General features: G+C 45.0%; 1 protein-coding gene across 4 annotated transcripts in view; it reads right to left on the bottom strand.

Moving 5' to 3' along the window:
- Positions 1–23,585, bottom strand: part of RASL12 (RAS like family 12) — a 326,560-nt gene that overhangs the window by 4,122 nt on the left and 298,853 nt on the right. Inside the window, exons 1-6 of one of the 4 annotated variants that reach the window (XM_081964546.1) lie at positions 17,094–17,298; positions 13,918–14,062; positions 9,303–9,429; positions 8,259–8,315; positions 4,698–4,771; positions 2,606–2,796 (exon numbers count right to left, since the gene is read on the bottom strand). In XM_081964546.1, coding sequence (XP_081820672.1) covers positions 2,606–2,796; positions 4,698–4,771; positions 8,259–8,315; positions 9,303–9,420 — 440 coding nt within the window. In that variant the 5' untranslated portion in view covers positions 9,421–9,429; positions 13,918–14,062; positions 17,094–17,298. Of the gene's footprint in view, positions 1–2,605; positions 2,797–4,697; positions 4,772–8,258; positions 8,316–9,302; positions 9,430–13,562; positions 13,581–13,917; positions 14,063–17,093; positions 17,299–23,585 lie in introns of those variants that run through there. The other 3 variants (XM_081964545.1, XM_081964547.1, XM_081964548.1) reach the window with 3 other exon arrangements.

The raw sequence follows: 23,585 nt of genomic DNA on the forward strand, positions 1-23,585 counted from the left end.
TTACGTTCCAATCGAGCGGTAAGAAGATTAAAACAATGAAACAGGATACGAAAATAAGAGAGCTGCTATAAGCACGAACCATCACAGAAGATTCCAAAAGAGATTAGATTTACGTGGGTAGCAAGATCCTGGCTTGAATTCCCTATTTCTACCTATTTATTTTTTCAGTTCTTCTGACGTACCAAAGTAAAGTCCGGGGTCAAGAAATAACCTAGTCCAATGAAGTAGAGTTGCTGTATTTATTACAGCCACCTCTCTCTCCTTTTTTTCAAATGCTGGCTGAGAATTATGGGAATTGAAGTCCCCCATAGAGTCTGGAAGGAGCCAGATTGGGGGACGTCTGTGTGGTCAAGACAGTTCCTAGGTGCTAAGAGATTAGAAGTGGGAGAGCTCCCAAGAGAGGAGAAGGGGTGCATCAATGGCTATGGAAGCTACCTAAACATGACAAAACCCCTGAATTCAATTAATTTATTTGTTCCTTTATTAGGAGTAACAGCAGCCCCCACACAGCAGGCTAACTAGTCCATCCATCCAGGAGATGAATAGCTGTCTGCCACATCTATTCATCTCTGCCCCCTGCCTTTTATCCCCAGAGCTAGGGTGGGGCTTCGCTAGCAGTGGTGGCTCTTCCATCCCAAGGATCAGCCCATAGATTTCCATTACTCTCCTCTCCTCTGCCTTCTGTGCATCAGTGTGTCAGGCACTGAATCAAGCTGTTCCTCCTGTTCCTCATCAGCCACCTCCAGATCTGGGGGCTGTTGACTCTCTGTCTGAGGGCTGAGGGCCAGCCCAGCCTCCCCCTCTGTCTCTCTGTCTCTCTGTCTCTGTCTGTCTCTCTCTCTCTCTCTCTGAGACCTCCATTCCCTCTTCCTCCTCAAAGCTCTCAGGTTGCCTTGATGCTGATCCTGACCCCCACTCTCCTCCTCATCTGATTTGGCTGCTGGAGGTTCAGGCGGCCACCAGGCCACAACAGCGAGTTTGAGCAGGTCACGTTGCTCTGACACTTAGGAATACAACTGGTATTGTTTTGATTTGGTTTTGTAGCTCAGTATGATGCAGGACCCCAACCAAGTTTTACTATGTAAGGTGGGCGATCAAAAAAAGGTTAAAATGGCAACCTGCAACTGCCCACAGCATCAACCTTATTTTACAACATACTTAAAAAGCATCAGGGCTTTTATAGTTTAGTTGCAGCCAGAGTATGGACTTTATTGACCCTGTGGGTACACCTCTGACCACAGCTACTTGCTCAGTCAACAACCCCGTGTGAGCTGAGAAAGGGATTCATCTCTGCCCCCTGCCTTTTATCCCCAGAGCTAGGGTGGGGCTTCGCTAGCAGTGGTGGCTCTTCCGTCCCAAGGATCAGCCCATAGATTTCCATTACTCTCCTCTCCTCTGCCTTCTGCGCATCAGTGCAACTGCAACTGCCCACAGCATCAACCTTATTTTACAACATACTTAAAAAGCATCGGGGCTTTTATAGTTTAGTTGCAGCCAGAATATGGGCTTTATTGACCCTGTGGGGACATCTCTGACCACAGCTACTTGCTCAGTCAACAACCCCGTGCGAGCTGAGAAAGGGATTGAAGTGACCAAAACAAAATTGTTTCTTCCCAAGAGATTGAAGAGCAATCCAGGAGGAGAATTCAAAACTGGAACGGACAGCTTTACTTCCTTTCCTGCCTTGTTTGTTTACTTCTCCTCCTCTCCCCTTGAAATCTGTCTTCTATCGCTCTCTGAGACAACCCCCCCCCTAACCATTTGGGAAATAGTTTTAGAATCCAGTAATGCGTGTCATCCTGGAGTCTTGTGCTGAGAAGAAACCTAGAGACAGGAAAGGGTGACCAGCGATAAATTGTCCCCTCTTGATGCTTCTGGGTGGTTGGACAAAGCCAGGAAGGTAGGGGATGTGTAGGAAAAGGGCAGACAGAGTTGGGGAGGTGGGGTTAAGCATGTTATAGGCTTAGAGTTATTACATTCCCATAAATGGTTTAATTCCAACTCCTCTTAAATTCTGTTGACCATTATCGGGTGCCAATTTAATACAGGACTTTAGTTGGCCAGGTTCTTGTATTCAGGCTTGAGCGATTAAATGTCTGAATTGCAACTTAACATATGGTCTCGGGTCCTTCCTTCTCATTAAGAAGGAAGGACTCCCTGGAGAAGAGCCTAATGCTGGGAACGATGGAGGGCAAAAGAAGAAGGGGACGACAGAGAATGAAGTGGCTGGCTGGAGTCACTGAAGCAGTCGGCGTGAGCTTAAAACGACTCCAGAGGATGGTAGAGGAAGGCCTGGAAGAATGTTGTCCATGGGGTCGCGATGGGTCGGACACCACTTCGCAACTTACAAGCACAATGTGGTCCCGATCATTTGCACCTAACGTTGATCTAATGAACTCAAGTTCAGTACTAAATTGGCTCCAGATAAGAGTCAAGGGAATTCAAGAGGGATCGGAATTGGACTGTTTGTGGCAATGTAACGATTTAAAGCTGATGAGGTGCTTAACTCCATCCCTCTGCAGCTCTGCCTCCTCTTCTCCTACAGGAGGCTCCCTTTCCCCAATGATAGGAATTCATCCATCCCCTCCGTGGGCAGAGCTCTTACCTGTACTGTTCCATATCCAGCTTGTTCCCTATCAGGAGAACTGGAGATTCATGGAACGTGTTCTTCAAGTGGAGAGCAATGAGATCCAGGTACCGTTGACATCCTTCAAAGCTCTTCCGGTTGTCAATGCTGTAGACTACTAGAAAGGCATTGGCCCAGTTCAAATACCTCTCACAGCCCACTGGTATGTCCTGACAGAGAAGCATGCGGGAATCAGTTAGAAGGCCCAGCATCTCTCTCATCTAACAGCAAACTACACATTCATCTGTTCTGACCGAGGCTTCATCCCAAGAGCTTGAAGCAAACTCCTGGTCCCAACAAAAACTCCTTTAATTAATTGACTGTGAATTCTGCTCATTCACATCCAGCAAAGTCTTTCAAGGGAGGATTTTCAATCACAGACCTTCTCTGGCTTGGAGAGCTGCCAGGCCGATATCTGCAAAATTTGGCAAGGCGTCTCGGAGAGTCATGAACCAATTAAGCGAACTAATTGTCTCCTGCAAACTCCACTCCCCTTTCGCTCCTCTTTTATTTCCTCTGGGAGGGGTCATTCATCGTCCACCTGTGGCCTTACTCCCATGTCACCCCCGTTCTTTAGCTGTTCCCTTCATCTGGCAACTCTGCGTATGTGCACACTGGGAACAGGCTCCAGCTGTTGGTCTGCCTCATTGATGTCTGACTTTGAAGGCAGCTGATAACTGGCATACGGTCCTGGCCCCCTCTCTGCCTCCAAAGCAAAGCCCTCAACAGAGCCTTCCCAAGATTCCAGGACTGGCCATGTTCCTCCCCAACCTCCTCACTGTCTGAATCTGTTGCCAGTTCTGCTGGCAGGCCACAACATTATCTTGGCAGCAAACAACATATCCATCTTGGCAGGAATGAAGGTAAAATGGAACCAGGGGAGAAATGTAGCAAGGCTGAAGGAGGCCCTATCTCCAGGCATCTATTGTTTCAAAGCCCCTTTGAAATCCAAAACAGTTGGACGCTGCCCTTGGAAGTCCATTAAAAAGCCATTGTGAGTTTTGATGAAAGGAGAGAAGGCGGTTGCCTCGGGTCACACATAACTTTCCAACTTATCTCAAATCAGTGTATTTTGATCTTCCAATAAGAGGGGAGAATCTCAAGCCTTCTCTCTGGCTTTTAACCTTTTAAGCTGCAATCCTGCTTTAATTTTCATGGAAAGAAACTTTCTTTTCCATTTTAAACGGAACACTATTCCGTTGATTTGACTCTGTCCTTTTAAAACTATCCTGAGAAATATTCTACAATATAGCAGAAGAAACATGAAACTAACAAACTCCAAAGAAGAATGCAGGGCTTATTTTAAGTAAGCTGATCTGGAGAGGTGGGCGGGGGGGGGGGGGAAGCAAATAATATAAAAATAAGACAATTAAGTCTTGCTCCTTGCATTGCCAAAGTCACATGAGAAAGAAGACACTACTCAGAGATCGACTATTGGATCCCATCACTACTTGCAACTTTTGGCACTCGGTGCCTTTGGGACAAAATCTCATGGATCCTGGGCCCTTTCTACAAAACTGCATATATTTGACCTTAAATACATCAAGTTTGCAAAACTCTCAGGCAATTTGCAAAGAAGATGAGGTGGATACAGATCACTGAATCACAACTATTTGTAAGTTTTGCGCTGCCGTATGCTAAATAAATAAATAAGTATTGTGCTCCATGGAATTCCAAGGACCTAAAGTTGCTCATAACCAAGAAACTCAAGGGGAACAGTTCCAGAGGTGGACTGCTGCTGGTTTGTCCGAACTGGTAGTGGTGGCAGAGGGAGGCTCTGCTCACCCACCTGGATTTCATTGCAACTTGTTCAACAGTATTTTGCTCTACTGCCGTTATCTGATCAGCTTCTTAAAAGGTTATAATCATGGCATGGGGACCAAAGTTTGTGAATCTGAGATGTTTCGTTACTCATCCAAGTAACTTTTTTTTAAAAAAATTTGCTTGAATGATGAAGTCACTTGGATGAGTAACGAAACATCTCCGATTAACAAATGTTGGTTCGCTTGCCATGCTCTTAACCCTTTAAAAGATACTTTGGGCTTGGATGGTTGAGCGTTCATTGACCTACCTGATCGGCTGTATCCATCACTTTGAGCAAGATGGGCTGTTGGTCTACTATCTCTTCCGAAGCGTAAGTGTCTTCTGCAAAGCAAAGGTTTTGAAAGTTGGTAGATCGTTTTGGGAGAAGCCAGGATTTATGTACCCCTAAACTAAGCTGGGACCTTTAGAGGAGGTGCTGATTGTGTCTCATCTTCCTCATGTAGAGCATTGAGATTGCCACCGGGACTCATCATCATCATTTAACGACACCATAATCCCTTGCGGGCCAGAGTCTGGGCAACTGAACGGAGCTAGCAGATCGTTTGAATGGCCCAATGCCTTTCCTGTCACCAGTGTGGAGTTTTGTTCAGCAGATATATTCTCAGTGTGCCCAGACAGAGAAATATCTGCCCCTACCTAGGATCAAACTCACAGCCTCCTGATTGCGAAGCGAGAGCTTCACCTCTAGGCCACCACACCACTCCATTTTATATATATACACATACATAATATTATGTACATCATAATCTTCTTTTAACGACCCCTAATCCCTTGCAGGGTGGAGTCTCGGCAACTGAATGGAGTTAGCAGAGTGTTTTAATGACCGGATGCCCTTCCTGTTGCCAATGCAGAGCTTTGTTCAGCAGATATATTCTCATTGTGCCCAGCCTCCTGTTTGTAAGGCACCTCTAGGTCACTGCACAACTCTGCTCAATTGGCACTGGACTGAAATGAACAAAATTCATACAGATTCAACAATTCTGTTGAATCAAGAAGCCGTCGAGATATCTCTCCAACTACCCAAGCAAATTCCTTGGAAATTTTTCTCGGCTCATGTCTATGCAAAGGAGGCAGACAGCAACAGACCTAATCCTGCAACCTATTTTTAAATGTTAAAATAATAAAAAAGGCAATGCTAAACTGAGTGTCACATGCTTGTCCATCATCCGGTCACTTTTGCACGGATTGTTCAAAGGGGAGAAAAAAGGAATGTGGGAATTAGATTGCTACTTCTCATTGAAGTAGATATTGCCTGCCTACTTTATTTCGTATGCATTAATTATTCGGATCGCTGGAGCCTTTTCAATGAAATCCACAACTTTTGAAAAGTAATCTCAGTATGCAAAATGAATGGAAAACATCCTTGCAAAACAACCCACCCCCCCAAAAAGGATCCAGAATTTATTCTTCTGTGCCTTCCCTGAAAGCCTCCTCTGTCGTTCTTCAAACTTCTGGATATGACTCAACACAGCTACCTGCCAAGAATTCCCAACACAATTATACCCCAGCCTTTTTGTCGCTGATTGATGAAGTTCCTAGCTTCGGTCTGACTCCTTGCTCATAGCTTTCCCTGGATGCACCGATAAACAGAAAACAAACGGAAATGGATGCCATAGATCAAGACATAACCTTGGTCTAACTCACTGGCAGAGCCCTCCAGGATTTCAAACTGTGGTTTGTCTGGGGATGGAAAGACCGCAGGGGGGGGGGTGATGGTTGGTATTGTTCTAGAATCTCTTTGGGGACCGAGAAAATGGTCCATCTGAATATCACACCATCTGACTCAGTGTTGTTCACCCTAATAGCAGGAGGTCCTCAAGATTTCAGGGTCTTTTAAAGCCTATTATGAGAGCCCAGGGGCTAAATGTATAACCTACAGAAAACAAAAAAATAATAACTGCGTAGACCACCATTGATTCAGTTTGTCCAATGTGCTGAAATCGGAGCAAAGAAATCATGCAATAGCTTAGTGCAAGATGTATGAACTCACTCAGCTACTAATTTCTTTTCTTAAACCTAAACACAATTTTCCGAGCGACTCAGCCCACCAATCCCTATTTCACAAAGATCCAATAAAATTTGACCATAAATCGGAGATCCCATTAAGCAGGACTGGATTTCAAAACAACACTTGGGCTGACTTCACACCCAGTCCTCCTCCAAAGAGCAAACTCGGGCATCTCACACTTAGCGTCTCCTTTAAATTAAACCTTCAGAATGTTTAGCAGAGAGAGATGGAAGTGATAAAGCGCATGAAAGTATAACCCAATGCAGGCTTTTCCCCCCGAGTTTTAGAATCCCAGGCACAGCACTGTGGTTCTAAGTGCTGGTTTAAGCAGAGAATAAAAATGCCCCCACTGGAATACTCTGGTTTTCCATCCATTAAAAACCCTTAGTAAGACCACAGCTGGAAGATTGCATCCAGCTTTGATCACCACATTACAAAAAAAGATGTTGAGACTTTGGAAAATGTGCAGAGAAGAGCAACTAAGGCCTGGAGACTAAAACATATGCAGGGTTTGGGTTTGGCCAGTCGAGGAAAAAGAAGGACTGGGGGTGGGGGGGACATGATAGCAGTATTCCAGTATTTGAGGGGCTGCCACACAAAAAAGGGGGGGTCAACTTATTTTCCAAAGCACCAGAAGGCAAGACAAGAAATCGTGGATGGAAACTAATCAGGAAGAGGAGCAACCTGGAAGTAAGGAGAAACCTCCTAACAGTGAGGACAATTAACCAGGGGAACAGATGTTGCCTTCAGAAGTTGTAGGTACTTCATCACTGGAGGTTTTTAAGAAGAGACTGGGCAGTCACCTGTGTAAAATGATATAAGATCTCTTGCTTGAGCAGGGGGGTTGGACTAGAAGACCTCCAAGGTCTCTTCCAGCTCCATTCTGATTGATTGATATCAACTTCCAGAAGTTGTGGGTGCTCCATCACTGGAGGTTTTTAAGAAGAGACTGGACATCCATTGTCCAAAACGATATAGGGCCCCCTGCTTTAGCAGGGGGTTGGACTAGAAGACCTCCATGGTCCCTTCCAGCTCTATTCTGATTGAGAAATCCAGGAAATCCAACTATAGGCTGAGGAGAAGGACAGCCAAGAAATCTCTTAAGGTCATTTGGTCTTGGCTCCTTGCCATTTCAAGGGGGATTTGTGAGTTGACAAGGGATCTGTCTCACAGCTCGTTAACTTTCTGGAAGTTTTTTTTTTAAAGTCCAGAAGCCTCTCCTTGCCCTCCTAAGCAATCATTGTTTTCCATCTCTATTTTCCTTGGTATGTGCTCTAAATCTGGCAGCTTGTTTTGAAACAGCCATGAAGCATATTTGCAAGCAGAACTTGGAAGAACTTAAAATACCCTGCAGCATGTTTAGAAAAAACAAAAAGCTCCTGAAGAGGGTTGACATTTTCCAGGGACCCCCAAAAGGGGAGCCATTTTTCTACTTGCTGGGACATCCCTTTTCCTTCTATCTCCCCCCCCCCCCGCCCCCGTGTCGGGTGGGTGGTTGCTGGTGGCCTCTCTGGATCTGAGTCATTTGTTGCAACCCAAAGCAGGATTGTCCTAGCCGACCGATAATTGACCTGAAAATCTCTCTTTGGTATCCCAACTTCCAGTTTCTGTTCATGGGGAATGCACAAACCTTTCAAGTGTGTGTTATCTGGATTAAACCTGGATTGTAAAGTGGGTTTCCCAACAGGTGGACTTGATCTGGGATCAGAAGCTAAGCTGGTCCAAAGCTGGGAATCCTGATTGAGTTGAGATTGCAAAAAGGACAACATGGAAGCATGAAGGAGACACTTTCAGGCTTACCCAGATTGGGGTCGTATTCGCTTATAAACCTCTTGGTAAGAAACTTCACCGTTAGCGCTGCAAGAAAAGAGAGAGGGTTACTTCTTCTGCGTGAAGTCAGTTTCTCCTTCAACTAATTTGAGATTCTTTCCTGAAAAAGCCCCTGAAGGATATCCAGAAGCTTCAGGAGGTGCAAAATGGGACTATGTGGGCAGTTATGAGCACGGGATTAGATTAGAAGATCTCCAATTTAGGTCCCTTCCAATGCTGTCATTCTCTAATTCCCAGAACTGCAGAAGTTACACCTCTGCTCTGCAAGCTGTACTGGTTGCCAGTTTCCCTCTGGGTTTAATTCAGGATGTTGATTCTTAACCAGTGTGTCAAAGGTGCTTTTTCAAAAAAGCAACTGGGCTGTTTTTCCTTGAGGAAGAAGACAAAGAGTAACTATCCTTCCATCCCCCAACCATCACAACTGATGAAGCTTCTTGGATGAGAAGTGAAACTATCTTCTTCTTCTTCTTCTTCTTCTTCTTCTTCTTCTTCTTCTTCTTCTTCTTCTTCTTCTTCTTCTTCTTCTTCTTCTTCTTCTTCTTCTTCTTCTTCTTTTTCTTCTTCTTCTTCCCCTCCTCCTCCCCTCCTCCTCCTCCTCTGACTCCTCCTCCTCCTCCTGCCACTCCTTCTGCCCTCCTCCTCCTGTTGCCTTTTGGAAAAAGCACCTTACAGATAACTATGACCTGGATGACTGAGAATCTCCACAGACATATTAACCAGTATGTTTTATCAGCCCAGACAATCAAATTAATTCAGCTAACCACGATTAAGTAAATAATTGGTAAGCAGATACAAAGTCTACTTAAGAGTAGGTGATGAGGCAGTGTCCTCTCCTGGACTCACCCAGGTCTCCTCAATCTGGTTTTCTCAGATGTGTTGCATTTCCTTTCCTTCCGTATATCCAAAGTGCAAAATAGTGCATAAGGATAGTCAAAGCCACAAAGAACCATCTTCAGAACAGCCTGTGAGGAGGACTGAGATGCTGCCCCAGAAGGAACAGACTTGTCTCCTAACCTGATTTCCCAGCTCCTTGACAGCCCAGGATCGCCACATTGCACTCCTGCAGAAGGTTTGGGAGGTGGCGTTCGTTCGCCCAGGGGACAGCTCGAGGTTTCCCAAACATGGAAGACATATTTCAACTCTGCGAATAAAACCTAACAATGAATAACTCTGTATTGAAGGGAATAGTAACAAGTTCATGTGAAGTGTTAGAATAGAATAGAATATAGAATAGGACAGAACAGAATAATAGAAGAGAACAGCACAGAATATAATAGAATAGAACAGAACAGAATAGAATAGAACAGAACACAATAGAATAATAGAACAGAACAGAATAGAATAGAATGAAACAAAAGAGAATAGAAAAGAATAGAATAGAATATAGAATAGGACAGAACAGAATAATAGAAGAGAAGAGAACAGAATATAATATAATAGAACAGAACAGAATAGAACAGAACAGAACACAATAGAATAATAGAACAGAACAGAATAGAATAGAATGAAACAAAAGAGAACAGAACAGAAGAATAGAATAGAATAATAACATAGAATAATAGAATAGAATAATAGAATAGAATAGAATAGAATAGAATGACACAGAATAGAATAGAACAGAACAGAATAGAATAGAACAGAACACAATAGAATAATAGAATAGAACAGAATAGAATAGAATGAAACAGAGGAGAACAGAACAGAAGAATAGAATATAATAATAAAATAGAATAATAGAATAGAATACAATTCTTTTGGGCCAAGTGTGATTGGACACACAAGGAATTTGTCTTTGGTGCATATGCTCTCAGTGTACATAAAAGAAAAGATACATTTGTCACAAATCATAAGGTACAACACTTAATGATAGTCATAGGGTACAATAGTACCACTTTAAATTTAGTAAGACCAGTCTAGGAGTATTCTGTTCAGTTTTGGTCACTATGATACAAATGAGGTTGAGACTCTAGAAAGAGTGCAGAGAAGAGCAACAAAGCTGATTAGGGACTGGAGGATAAAATATATAGTTGCAGGAATTCAGCATGTCTAGTTTAACAAAGAGAAGGACTAGGGATGTCATGATAGCAGTCTTCCACTATCTGAGGCTGTCATAGAGAAAATGAGTCAACTTATTCTCCAAAGCACCAGAAGGTAAGACAAAAAAACCACGGGCGGAAACTAATCAAGGAGAGAAGCAATCTGGAACTAACGAGGAATTTCTTGACAGTGAGAATAATTCATCAGTGGAAAGACTTGTCTTCAAAAGTTGTGGGGGGGGGGGCCACCACCGGAAGCTTTCAAGAAGAGATTAGACTTATCTGGAATGGTACAGAGCCTCCAGCTTTACAGAGGGTTGGACTAGAAGACCTCCAAGGTCCCTTCCAACTTTGTTATCCTGATATTTTTTTCTTTTGTAGTCAGTTCCAGTGCACAGATTAAAACGGCACATTGTCATTTTTCTCTAATTTAGGTTTCTGATTTTGGCAAAAATTCTTCCATGTCTGGTTTTGGATGGAGTGGCACTGCCCCAGACAGACCTGGCGAGCAATCTGGGCTTCTTCCTGGATTCACTTATTAAAAAAATCTTTTAAGAGTTGAACAGAATTTGGCTTAATATGATGCAGGAATTCAGCCACGAAATAAATAATTGATGGAATTTAGTGTTAACTAAAGTCTCAGCAATTGGGTTAGAGTTTTCCCCTCCCTAGTGAGAAATGAGTCAGAATTTCTGAACATAACCAATGACTCTAAGACAAAATTATAGGGTTTTTTATTTTAAAAAAAACAAACTTAAATACAGCAATAAAAAGACTTAGCAACATAAATTAGAATAGAATGGAATAACAGAATAGGAAGGGACCTTGGAGGACTTCTAGTCCAACCCCCTGCTCAACTAGGAAACCTTTTACCATTCTCTTCTTAAAAACCTCCAGTGTTGGAGCATTCACAACTTCTGGAGGCAAGTTGTTCCACTGGTTAATTGTTATCCCTGTCAGAAAATGTCTCCTTAGTTCTACGTTGGATCTCTCCTTGATTAGTTTCCATCCATTGTTTCTTGTCCTGCCCTCAGGTGCCTTAGAAAATAGGTGGACTTCCTCTTTTTTCTGGCAGCCCCTCAAATATGGGAACATTGCTATCGTGTTACCCCGATGACATGATACCTTCTAAAGCATCCAATATATTTCTCATAGGTAAAGGTAAAGGCTCCCTCACACATATGGGCTAGTCAATCCTGACTCTAGGGGGTGGTGCTCATCTCCATTTCAAAGCCGAAGAGCCAGCACTGTCCGAAGACATTTCCGTGGTCATGACTAAACGCCGAAGGCGCATGGAATGCTGTTCCCTTCCCACCAAAGATGGTCCCTATTTTTCTACTTGCATTTTTATATGCTTTCGAATTTCTAGGTTGGCAGAAGCTGGGACAAGTCACGGGAGCTCACTCCGTTACACGGTGCTAGGGGTTTGAACTGCCGACCTTCTCATTGACAAGCTCAGTGTCTTAGCCACTGAGCACCGTGTCCCTCTATATTTCTCATAACATCCCACAGTAGTATGCTATGTCTTGCTTTCAGGTGCTTTGGAGAATAGCTTGACTCCCTCTTCTTTGTGGCAGCCTCTTAGATATTGGAAGACTGCTATCATAGTCCTTCTTTCCATTAAATTAGACATATCCAATACCAGCAACTGTTCTTTATATGTTTTAGCCTCCAGTCCCCTAATCCTGTTCATTGCTCTTCTCTGCACTCTTTCTAGAGTCTCCACGTTTTTTTAAAATCGTGGCAACCAAAACTGGATGCAGAATGCCAAAGTGTGGCCTTACCAAGGCATTATAAAGTGGCATTAACCTTTCACGTGATCTTGATTCTATCCTTCTGTTAATGCAGCCAAGAACAAAGGTATTCACACAATACTGAAGAAAATCCCTCTAACTGTGCCTTAAATAAAGCAGTTGCATTGAGACATAAATCTTGGTTTATAGACCACCCAATACAGTGAGCCAAACTCTGCAAATGACAGGATGACACGGGGCAAGCTGCCAGCTCAGCCAAAAGGAAGCAGTTGTCTGGCTTTAAAAACACTGCCTCTCTCAAGCTAATTTCACTTTGCCCTCTCGAAGATGAAGACACAGCTCTCTGCATGGAAACTGAGAAGGAGAGATAACTTAGAATTAGAATAACGGAGTTGGAAGGGACCTCGAAGGACTTCTAGTCCAACCCCCTGCTTAGGCAGGAAACCCTACACCACTTCAGACAAATGGTTGTCCAATCTCTTCTTAAAAACTTCCAGTATTGGGGCATTTACAAGTTGTTCCACTGGTTAATTGTTCTCACTGCCAGGAAATTTCTCCTTAGTTCTAAGTTGCTTCTCTCCTTGATTAGTTCCACCCATTACTTCTTGTCCTGCTTTCAGATGCTTTGGAGAATAGTTTGACTCCCTCTTCTTTGTGGCAGCCCCTGAGATATCGGAGCACTGCTATCATGTCTCCCCTACTCCTTTATTTTCATCAAAAGTAGACATACCCAGTTCCTGCAACCGTTCTTTACATGTTTTAGCCTTCAGTTCCCTAATCCTCTTTGTTGCTCTTCTCTGCACTCTTTCTAGAGTCTCAACGTCTTTTTTACATCGTGGCGACCAAAACTCTTGGACTCAAAGAGCAACAAGTCACTTTTTTCAAGGCTCCCCCCCCCCCCGCCACCATTCCTGAGGAGTTAGTCTTCTGCCCTTTCAATAAATAAATATTGTGGTTGGGAAATGATGATTTGGTTGTGTTCTAGTCTTCCAAGAAGTAAGAGTCTCCTCCCATTGCTGGTACCCCAAGCAAAGTCTGTTGAAACATCAGTGATGATGGGGTACTTCTGATGGAAGTACTACTCTTGATTAAAACCACTTGTTTAGCAACCACTCAAGGTTACAACAGCACTGAAAAAGAAGAGATTAGGCAGCCATTTGTACAGAATGGTATAACATCTCCTGCTTGAATGGTGGGTTGGACTAGAAGACCTCCAAGGTCCCTTCCAACTCTGTTAATCCTGTTGTTGTTGTCTCACCAGGCTAATGAGGCAATCTCATGGAGCCTTTTTAAAACTTCTCCCCATCTTGGGAAGGTGCAAATAGAAGTGTCTGTTAAAAAAAAATGGTTCAAATAAACCGTCAGATTGGTGGCTAGGAAGGTCTGGTTGAACCTTATGTGCATCATAGAAGTTCAATCAAACCATCACAATTGTTGTCTCTTTTTATTTTTTAACCTATCTTGTGGAAATATCTTTTACATACCTTATAAAAAGTTGTCCAACCTCCAGCTCAAGCAGAAGACGCTATGCCATTCTGTACAAATGGCTTCCCAGTCTCTTCTTGAAAATTTGCAGTGATGAGAACTCACAACTTCTGAAGGCAAGCTGTTCCATTGATTAATTGTTCTAGGTAAAGGTAAAGGTTCCCCTTGCACATATGTGCTAATCGTTCCTGACTCTAGGGGGTGGTGCTCATCTCCGTTTCAAAGCCAAAGAGCCAGCGCTGTCCAAAGACGTCTCCATGATCATGTGGCCGGCATAACTCAATGCCAAAGGCGCACAGAACGCTGTTCCCTTCCCACCAAAGGTGGTTCCTATTTTTCTACTTGCATTTTTACCTGCTTTCGAACTGCTAGGTTGGCAGAAACTGGGACAAGTAACGGGAGCTCACTCCGTTACGCGACACTAGGGTTTCGAACCGCCAAACTGCCAAAGGGTGCTTCTCCCCATCAAATCCAGCTGGTTGACAAAGATGGAGTGCCTCTGGGCAGAAGAGAACAGAATGAATCCGTCATTCTTGTGAATCAGAGCTTTTTCACCAGGTAGAAGATGATCAGAACTCTGCACATGCCCAGAGTTGCTTCATCATTCTCTTGTTGGAATTCAACAGCAATCAATTTTTTTTTATTTTAGAGCATTGAGGCTTCTTGTTTTAATCGCCCAGGACTTCTAACCTGTAACCTTGTTTGCTGTTTTCTAATTTTATGGTTTGATTGTATGGAATGCCATTGCTGTAAACAACTAGGATAAGGGGTGAGCTGCTTCTTTTAAAGACAGTGTAGGCATATTTAAAATAAAAACAAAACAAAATAGAGCTCTATGCCTTGCTGAGCTCTGGGGTCAAACTTAAATCCCAGGGTCTGTTAATCCAGGTCTGGCTCTGTTTGGAGCTGAGCTATTGACATGCATCTTTTCCTGCTCTTAACACATCTGCTTTTGATTCAGAGAGCCCTGAGTTGGGATAAACACAATTTTGTTCACAGGATAAAAGTCAGAAGGGCTTTTGAACTGTAAGCAAGATAGGCAGGCAGAGAAGAGAAGAAGGGGAAGGTCCCACCAAGTAGCAAGAGACAGCTGGGCTTTGTGTAACTCAAGTGATGTGCTACTGAAGATCAGAGATAAGAGTCCTGCAGAGTTAAACAAAGGCTAGTTTGTACAGCATGCTAGTCTAAAATCTGGACTGGTGACTATGGCTTAGGGCATGGGTGTCCAACCTTGGCAGCTTTTAAGACCTGTAGACTTCAACTTCTGGGACTTGAAGTCCCCAAATTTTAAAGTTGGCAAGGATGGACACCTTCGACTTAGTGTATAACGCAGATCTGAGTAGGCTGATAGTTTTGGTGAGTTGGGTTATCCTTACCAGTTGGGTTAATTTGATGTAGTTGGGGAAGCCAAGATTTAAGGGAATCTTTGCAAACACAGCCACAAAATATTTATCCAGTTCATAGCATCGTATTTTTATTTAGTACTTCAACCTAAGCACAAAAGAGCATGTTTTCCACAAACAACATCCGTCCAAGTCAATGGAGTTACAAGAAAGTTGAGCTAGAAGAAGACCTGGTTTCATCTCCCCCAAGGAGCTTCTGTAGGTGAAGAGCATCTAGAACCTGAATCTACCTGCTCCTCGACCAGCACCTTCTCCACTGGACTGCATAGGCTTTGGGATTGACTGGCCCAAAGTCAACTCATGATTGAGAAGGGACTAGCATCTGTGTCTCCCCACTCTCAGTCAAGCATCTTTCCCACTAAACCACCTCTGTCTCATTCTCTCGTTTAAGACCTGCCAGAACCACACCAAAGGTAGATTAGGAGCAGATTCTCCTAATCAGAAAAAAAAAAAAACTTCTTTTTAGATCAAAATAAGCAGAAAAGGAACATGTAGTCGGATGTCTATTTTGGGTCTGCTGCAGTCAGTGGCCCAATGAAGAGAAGATGGACGAAACCCAGAATGACTCTGGGATTAACATTCCTAGAATTGTTTCTTGTCTTGATTAAACCGATCCATGTGAACCTCTCAAACACCGAAGATGGATCTTCGGCAAGTCTCAGGACAGGAGCATGGGCTCATTTCCTCTTTTTAAAAACTGGTCAGGCTCACACAAATTTACGAACCATCACAGCTGAGTTTGCACAGTACACAACATAAGATAAGGACTTTAGAATAATGTGTGAATCCAGCATGGATTTCCCACAGACCTCGACATTGGAATTAAATGGAGATAACACAGAGGCCAGAAACAACAAAAGACCATTTGTGTCCCTAATATATCTCGATATTATAACATATTTTTCTTTGCTTCTTGGGTCCAAAGTAGAGTCTTATTCCCATCAAATAAAGATTGGCTGAATGCCCGCAACATGTTGAACCACAAACTAGCCATTCTCATTGAGGCTGGCATCTTGTGCAAATTTAATCTGTTGAGGGTTTAGGGATGTCATGCACTTCCAGAAAATATGATTTATTGAGCCAATGTAAACATGGGCAAGGGACGCGGTGGCTCAGTGGCTAAGAAGCTGAGCTTGTCGATCAGAAAGGTTGGCAATTTGGTGGTTCGAATTCCTAGCGCTGCGTAACCGAGTGAGCTCCCATTACTTATCCCAGCTTCTGCCAACCTAGACATTCGAAAGCACGGAAAAATGAAGAAGAAAAATAGGTACCACCTTTGGTGGGAAGGTAACAGCGTTCCATGCGCCTTCGGCATTGAGTCATGCCAGCCACATGACCATAGAGACGTCTTTGGACAGCGCTGGCTCTTCGGCTTTGAAACGGAGATGAGCACTGCCCCCTAGAGTTGGGAACGACTAGCACTTATGTGCAAGGGGAACCTTTACTTTTCCCTTATTATAGCATATTTTTCTTTGCTTCTTGGGTCAAAAGCAGAGTCTTATTCCTTCCCATCAAATAAAAATTGGCTGAATTCTCACAACAGGTTCAACCACAAACTAGCCATTCTCATTGAGCATGGCACCTTATGCAAACTTAGTCTGTTGATGGTTTAGGGACGTCATGCACATCTGGAAGATAGGGTTTATTGAGCCAATGTAAACAAGGGCAAGCCTGTTGGGCAAAAACCCAGCCCGTAAAGATTACTAGGATATGCCCCTATATTTTCTGGGTTGACCTCTCAGCTGGAGTATATTTTTAGCCTTGTACATTAGAAGAACCCAGGTTTGTTGTTAGTTTGTAGCTGAGCGTGCTGTGGAAAACCTAGGAGGCAATGTTAATGCTTAGTTAACCCTGGGGGAGGATCCTGGTGGGGTATCGTTCAAGAGAGAGCCAAAAAGGATCCCCACCACCACCACCACCATTTTTGCTTCCTTTGGTTGGGATGCTGCACAGCTACGAGGTTGGGGCTGGTGCCCATGATGGCTGCAGTGAGCAGAACGAGTTGGAAGAACTCCCAAGCAACCAGGGTTGACTTTCCACATTTCAAAGTCGGGGGAGACATGCCTATTGCTGCCTTCAAAAGGGAAATATTTCCCCCTGAGCCTTAGCTGTCACGAACTCACTCACCTTACAGGTTACCACAGGAACCCCATCAAAGAACGCTGGAGGAATTCATCCCAGGTTAGACATCCATCCATCCAGGCTAAATCTGTATCCAGCTGGCAGAAAAGCTCCCTCTAAAACTCTGGGGACCGGCGTGGGGGGAAGAAGCAAGCCTGAAGCCAGGTCTCTGCGGCTGACAACCAACGCTCACTCTGGACAGCTGCTGGTCGCCTGGATCGGGCTTGAATGAATGAGGCTGAGAAAGGGAGAAGTCCCTTCCCTGGCAGTGTCTGCCAGCTGAGCTCCAGCCAAATTCCTTGTAAGGAAAGCGACTGCCGTGTTTTTGGCCTGGGATGGACACGTTTTCCCATCAAGAAGAGGGCAGGGCAGAAGCAAAGGCCTTTCCCTGCTGGAGCGGGTGAGGGGAACGTCAAGGATGCCCGGAGATTGGGGGAGGGGGGGGGAGAGAAAGCAGAAAAAGGAAATGCACAATTTTGCTGCTTCAGAATAGAATAGAATAACAGAGTTGGAAGGGACCTTGGAGGTCTTCTAGTCCAACCCCTTGCCTAGGCAGGAAACCCTACACCACTTCAGACAAATGGCTGTCCAATCTCTTCGTAAAAACTCCCGGTGTTGAGAGAAGTCACAACGTCTGGAGGCAAGTTGCCCCACTGGTTCATGGTTCACACTTAGTTCTAGGTTGCTTCTCTCCTTTCATTAGTTTCCACCCATTGTTCCTTCTCTTACCCTCAGGTGCTTTGGAGAAGTCGGGGACAAAGAAAGCGTAGCGCTCTCTAGCCCCCGGTGCACCTCGACGGCGGCTAGAGATCCACCGTTTTTGAGAATCGAATAGCCAGAACTTTTGGCGAGGAATCCCAAGCCTTATTTTAGATCCGTTCTGCAATTTCAAAATCACTTCTGCAAGTGATCAGGTGAGGTCCAACTTCCCGCGAGATCGTATGTGAGTTCCCTGGAGTCCGGGGAACAGGAAGAAATGGGGTTGGGGTGGAAAGATGAGCATATATGACACACTTCACTCTTCGAGTGGGGGGGAAAATGAGTTGCAAATCTGTCCTGGGTCGTCTCTAGCTGGGGATCTAAAAGCCACCGGCTTAAAAACTGGCCCACTATGGGCAAGAGACACGGGTTTCTCTCTGGGAAAAGAGACGTTGGGCAAAGACTGGCATAATCCTACTCTTGGGATAAATATAGGCATCCAGAAACATCTTTTTCAAGAGGCACTGCTGGCACCATATTTGGCATTTTCAGACAATCGCTAGTGACCTGGACTGACCCTGAACTTGGCACCTCTCTAGTTTCACCATCCACCCCAATCTGGATCTTTGATTTGTGACATCAGGGATGGATGAAGGCTCCTGAAGTTTTGCATATAACCCAGAACCTCTCCAAACCTTGACAATCAAAGGGGAAAAAAACTTGGCGTCTAAGAAATTCCCCTAAAGGTCTTAAGATGACCTCAATGCTGCACCAATTGAGGTCAAACATTTGACCAGCATCTCATCAAGCCGATGTTTGTTTAATTGCATTGTATCGAATGAACCATAACAGACTGGATTCACTTTGGACCCCTGATGGCGAACCTATGGCACAAGTGGCAGGGGTGGCACACAGAGCCCTCTCTGGCAGCACATGTGCTATCACCCCCGGTCAGATCTGGTGGTGTTTCTTTCGCCAGCTTCTGTTTCCCGGCAAACGACGGAACAGAAGCTCACGAAAGAAAAAGATCTTACTTCTTGCTGCGATGCCCCGCCTTTTGGAAGCCAACTGACCTTTGGGTCTCTGTCGGCGCATGCACATGTTCATGCATCTTGGCGCATGCACATGTTTATACATGCCTGCACATGCATGATCATATTTGCACGCACGCCTTTCAGTTTGAGCACGCATGTGCGGTTTGGGCGCTCGGTGTCTAAAAGGTTTGCCATCAGTGCCTTAGACACTGAAACATCAATCACGGTGGCGAAACCATTATAGGGGATTAATTCCCCTGTTAAATCCACAGCGTAGCAAATGACGTGATTGCTCAGAAATTGCATGAAACCATCCACTGATTCTCAGTCATTCAGGTCATGGTTGACCCATGGGTGCTTTTTTTCAAGAGGCCACTGGACTTTGCTAGGTGTTTTGTTTTTTGTTTTGTTTTTGGCTTGAAGAGGTTTCACTTCTCATCCAAGAAGCTTCTTCAGTTCTGACTTCAGTTCGGTCAGAACTGAAGAAGTTCCTTGGATGAGGAGAGAAATGTCTTCAAGGGAAAAGCAAAGAAAGTCCAGTTGCCTCTTGGGGGAAAAAAAAGGACACATGGGACATCCACCATGCCATTTGCTTGTTCTTTGCTTGGCTGTTTGTATGACCCTAGCTAGGTTGTAGGATCCTTTGCGCTGATCCCTCGGTAGAACGCATGGCAAAGACATGGAGCTTTTCCAGAGGGAGTGCAGATGTTCAAAGGCGAATCCAATCCAGTGCGCTTCAGACCAACTTGTATATTTTTTTCCCCTTTCTGCCCTTGGCCTGTTTCAAAATGACAGGCAGTCTTGTTGATCAACCAGAGGAGTCTTTCTCTTGAGAATGATTAAAACCCTGATTCCTAATACTTTTGAGATGTGTTAACTGCCACAATTCCCAGGCTATGGATAGTAGACTTATGACCAGACTTTGAGTAAGTTTACTAACTGTAATTCCCATTTATTATGGTCGGATTTATGGCGTGCTTTTCCAGTAATGATGCTGGTTCTCTAATGGCATTTGTTGTATTCACGATGGGCAGGGAGAGGAGAAATGTTGCAGGTAAGGGTTGTGTGTGTGAAACTCCAAACTTTCTCCTAAATAAAAAAATATGTTGAAGACTCTTGCGTTGCTTTGCAGCCTGGCAGCTTTCTGCACGCAGACATGAAACATTAGAAGTTCAAGTCAGGTTGGCAGCAAGTTTTTTTCTGTGCATAAAAATACTGGATTCTGGGTTATGCTTCCCCCCCCTCCACCGCCGCCCAATGCACATCTACAGATGAAAGGGCCCTCAAAAATTCAGCTCATGGTCGTTCCAGGAGGAACAAGAGCCAAAAAAAGAAACATTGCAGCCAAATTTGTAGGATAGACATTTTTGAAAAGTTAAAAAGGGAAGGAGGGAGGGAGGGAGGAAGAGGGGAAAAGAAAGGAGGGAAGGAGGCGGAAAAGAAGAGAGGGAGGGAGGGAGGAGGGAGGGAGGAAGAGAGAGGGAGAAAGAAAGGAGGGAGGGAGGTGGGAAGGAAGAGAGGGAGAGAGGAGGGGGAGAGAGGGAAAAAGGAGGGAGGGAGGCAGGAAGGAACAGAGGGAGAGAGGAGGGAGGGAGGAAGAGAGAGGAAGAAAGGGAGAGAGGAGGAGGAGGGAGGGAGGAAGAGAGAGGGAGGAGGAGGGAGGAAGAGAGAGGGAGCAAGGAGGAGGAGGAGGAGGGAGGGAGGAAGAGAGAGGGAGGAGGAGTGAGGAAGGGGGAGAGAGGGAGAAAGAAAGGGAAGGAAGGAGGAGGAGGAGGGAGAGGGAGGGAGGAAGAGAGAGGGAGCAAGGAGGAGGAGGAGGGAGGGAGGAAGAGAGAGGGAGAAAGAAAGGAGAGAGGGAGGGAGGCAGGATCAAAGAAAGGAGGGACCATGGGAGGGAGGGAGGGAGGAAGATTCTGTTTGGACTTTATCTGTTCATTCTGCCCTGGAGCAAAAACTGCAGATCCAAAGCCAAAAGAATTCTTGCTGCAATCTTTTCATCTCTGAAGACCCAACTTCATGTCTTCAGCCGTATCCCGAGCCTTATTCCCTTGCCTTTTTAAAGGGACAGCTTTTAACCTGGGTAGTGGTTTCTTCGGATAATCTGACTAGGGATCCATGCGCATTAGCTATTGTGTGCACAAATACACGTACGCACCCCCCACCCCGGAAATAAAGGAGCGAGGAAATCCGATGGGTTTCAGAGTTAACAAACTGCGCGGAAGCCGCTCCAAATGGGAAACGAGACAAGAGACAATTACAGGCCTTCGACTGCGCTGCCCTTTATTTTTTTGTAAACTGGCGAACGTCCATCCTTCTAAGCAGGAGGCCAAACATCGGGGAGATTGACATGAGCCTGTGATCAGGTTGCCCCCATAAAACTTCCTCGTATGAAAGAGATGAAGCAGGAACACCTTATTTTTTCCGTGCAATGAGAGTTTGGAGAAAGACGGGGGGGGGGGGAACGGTGTGTGTGTGTGTGTGTGTGAATGGAGCACAGTTGGTTCCTTTGCACCCTCGGCATAATCTGGAGAGAGCGAATGGGCAAGAAGTTTGCAAGTTCTGATTCCTTGCTTTTCTTTCTCCCTTAAGCCAAGATTCTTCGCTAGAGAAATGGATTGCGGCAGAAGAGGCTGAGAGACAGCTGCTTCACCCAGATCAGCCCTGGCCTTTAAGTGTTTGCTTGGTGCTGTAGGAAGTTAGCACCCAGCCCTCTCGTAGAAAAATGAGATATTTTAGGAAATATTAAAAAGGACAGAATATTTCCCCTAAAAGGGAGGCAGAAACTATCCCCCCCCATCTTTGTCAATGGACCATTAAGGCCTGAGCCAGTCTATTCTGCATAACAAAGATCTACCTCCTTCAGGCAGAGGCATAGTAGGAATTCCAAAGCGCTTTCATTACACCATCACCCAGCAACAGCTCAACCAAGCTTGAGACTCAAAAGACAGACAGCCTACAAAGTTAGCTAAGACCCCTGCCCCCTGGGAGTCTGACCACCAATCAGAATACAGCTCTTACACAGGAACAGGAAGCTCCAAGGTGGGACCCAAGAGAGGGTGTAAAACTCAGGCTCTCTCAGCAACTCTTCCCTTTTCTTTCTTCAAGATCTTCAAGGCATGTGATCCCCTTTCCCCCCCCCCCCAGGACCTCAAACCACGTGGTCCTGTCCATCGTCAATAAACCTTCTTTCCAAGCAACTTCCATGAGTCCAGTGTCTTTTTCCCCACTTGGAACTGAACCCGAATGGGCAGTTCTCCCAACAGTGCCATCTTCTACTTCAGGGGTGTCCAAACTTGGCAACTTTAAGACTTGTGGACTTCAACTCCCAGAATTCCCCAGCCAGGGTTCGGTCGGGAGAGGCTTTCGGTCTCGAAATCTCTGCTCTTGTACTTTGGAAAGCTTTTTTTTTCAGGTCTAATGTTATGCAAGAACCCCAGCAACAGAGAAAGCAATGGAAAAGTTAGCGGTCAAAGGAAAACAGGGCACCAAAGAACACGGTGGCTGGAGACCATCAAAGCAGAGAGCAGACTGAGCACAGAACGGTTCAAAGAAGGATGTCCCAAAAGTGCTTTTTCAGGAGGCGAAAAATGCCCCTCCTCCACCTTGGTGCAGGAGGCCAACTAGGCCACGCCCACCATGGCCACACCCACACCGCGATGGGGCAGTGTACCCATGGCTGCGATTTTTGAAGCCCACCCCTGAGAGGTAGTGCAAGATTGGAAGATGTGGGGAGACAATTGCCAAGAGTTGGACACGACTGAATGGATCTCACCCTCCTCCTCAACACAATAACAGAACCTTGCGAGTCTGAATGGGCTTCCTCCTCCCTCCCTTTATCACCGTGTGGACTGTTGACTGCCCCAGATGAGTTTTCTCAAATATTTTCTTGGCCCAGGCTTCACTCCAGCATTGTTTATCCGACTGCTGCCTTGGTAGCAGCTCTTCCTCCTGACCCTGTAGAAGACAAAGTCTTTCCCTTGTCTTCCACGGGGGCCTCTACAGGATGTTGGGGAGAAAGGTCGGGATGGGCCAGGATGGTGCAACCAAGTTGTGTATGAAATACATTAAAAAAAGAGCGTTGACTGAGCTATTGTGGTTCTTGTCTTGACTTTTTTTCCCAGCCCTACCCTGGTCTTGCTCAACTGCTAAAATAGCTATTTTTTTAAAAAAAAAATCAGTTCTGGAGAATAAGCCTCCATGCAGCTGACTGCAATCTCCTGAATTTTGGTGCTCCTGAATTTTCTGTTATCGGCAGGAAGCCAGACTCACTTAGCCCTTGATGTAATCTTAAATTCCCCTGTTTCTCTACCGTGGCAACTTTAAGATGGATGAATTTCGACTCCTCTTAATGGCTGACTGGGGAATACTGGGAGTTGAAGTCCATCGGTCTTAGTTGCCAAGCTGGGAAACACTGCCCGATACAATTCTTGAAGGGTCCTCCCCTCCAACGGCAAAAGCCTACAAGAGAAGGTCTCATGTCATGTGGTTCTGCAATCCAACAAGACAGACACAGACTTCAGAGGATAATTAGAACTGCAGAAAAAACAATGGCTACCAACGTGCCTTCCATTGAGGACCTGTACACTGCACGAGTCAAAAAGAGGGCAGTGAAAATATCTACAGACCCCTCACATCCTGGACATAAATTGTTTCGACTCCTACCCTCACAATGATGCTATAGAGCACTGCACACCAAGACAACTAGACACAAGAACAGCTTTTTTTCACAAACACCACCATTCTGCTAAACAAATAATTCCCTCAC

This window comes from Natrix helvetica (assembly GCF_964273705.1).
Source record: "Natrix helvetica genome assembly, chromosome: 12".
NCBI lineage: Eukaryota > Metazoa > Chordata > Lepidosauria > Squamata > Natricidae > Natrix > Natrix helvetica.